This window comes from Etheostoma cragini, chromosome 18, assembly GCF_013103735.1.
Source record: "Etheostoma cragini isolate CJK2018 chromosome 18, CSU_Ecrag_1.0, whole genome shotgun sequence".
NCBI classification, from domain to species: Eukaryota; Metazoa; Chordata; class Actinopteri; order Perciformes; family Percidae; genus Etheostoma; species Etheostoma cragini.
In genome coordinates this window covers 4,273,741-4,274,741 of record NC_048424.1, presented here as the reverse complement: position 1 = coordinate 4,274,741, position 1,001 = coordinate 4,273,741, and the positions used below count along the sequence as shown (strand labels likewise).

At 43.3% G+C, this 1,001-nt stretch overlaps 1 protein-coding gene across 1 annotated transcript in view; it reads left to right on the top strand.

Annotated features, from left to right (window-relative positions):
* Nucleotides 1-212: 212 nt before the first annotated feature.
* Nucleotides 213-1,001, top strand: part of LOC117961837 (ribonucleoside-diphosphate reductase subunit M2-like) — a 4,276-nt gene continuing 3,487 nt past the window's right edge. The window contains exons 1-2 of the mRNA XM_034900773.1: nucleotides 213-478; nucleotides 920-988. Coding sequence (XP_034756664.1) covers nucleotides 389-478; nucleotides 920-988 — 159 coding nt within the window. The 5' untranslated portion in view covers nucleotides 213-388. The remainder of the gene's footprint in view (nucleotides 479-919; nucleotides 989-1,001) is intronic.

Here is a 1,001-nt window from a genome sequence, read left to right as displayed (position 1 = left end):
CAAAATCAGAAATGTTGCGTAAACGCTCATTTTAAAGGTTTTGTAACATCGGTTTATGGCAGTTTTGTAACCTCGCCCAGACAAAGCTCAGCTGTTTGAAATTTCCCGCATCTGTTTGAGTAGCACGTGAGCTCTGCTCGCCGCCTGATTGGCTCCGCCGCAGCGTCAGTTTAAAGCGACGGCACGAGCTGCGCTTCTATTGGCCGGCTGCGTTCTAGCGCCAAGATTTCAATAAAAAGTGCGAGTGGACAACATAATCCGCTTCAGTCTCTGCTCTTCGTCTGTCTTTGTTCGTTGCTTTAGCTTCCTCTCTCTGTTTTAGGCCAACTTTTAATTTAAGTTAACTTATCTTCTTATTTTTCTGTCCGTTTGAACACCAGGAAGTAAAATGCTTTCTACTCGCAGTCCTCTCTCCGTGAAGAATGAAAACCCAGTCAGCAGTGCGATGGACAACATGTCGCTGAACAAAGAAAACACGGTAAGAAACTGCATAACAACCGCTAATGTTTTATGTCTCAACGTTAACATAACTTGTATGTATTGTATGTGTACAGCACCTTCCTATAGTTTACGCATGTCTTACTTTTACCCAGGAAACGTGTTCGTTCCTCGGGAGTGTTTTTAACCCAAACCACCATTTTGTTCTCTCTAATATCAACTAATATCCTTAATTTAAGTAGCCGTATCCCTTCCAGCCTCAACATCAGTTACATCACTTTACCTAGTTACCAAACGTCCACTTAGTTACAATAACTGTCATTAATTTGTACATCATGGCTGCCATTTTGTGCCCACTTCTTCAGCCTGATTAAACTAACTTCTGACCCGTTTCACTCTGCTCCGAGCCAACCAACTGTATACGTTTTAAGTGAAGAGTTTAGAGCATTTATCCGAGTATTTCTTGTCGTTTCTCTTCCAGCCACCGAGCCTGAACACGACCCGCATCTTGGCGTCTAAAACCGCGCGAAAAATCTTCGATGACGCTGCGGTAAGTGTGTCAA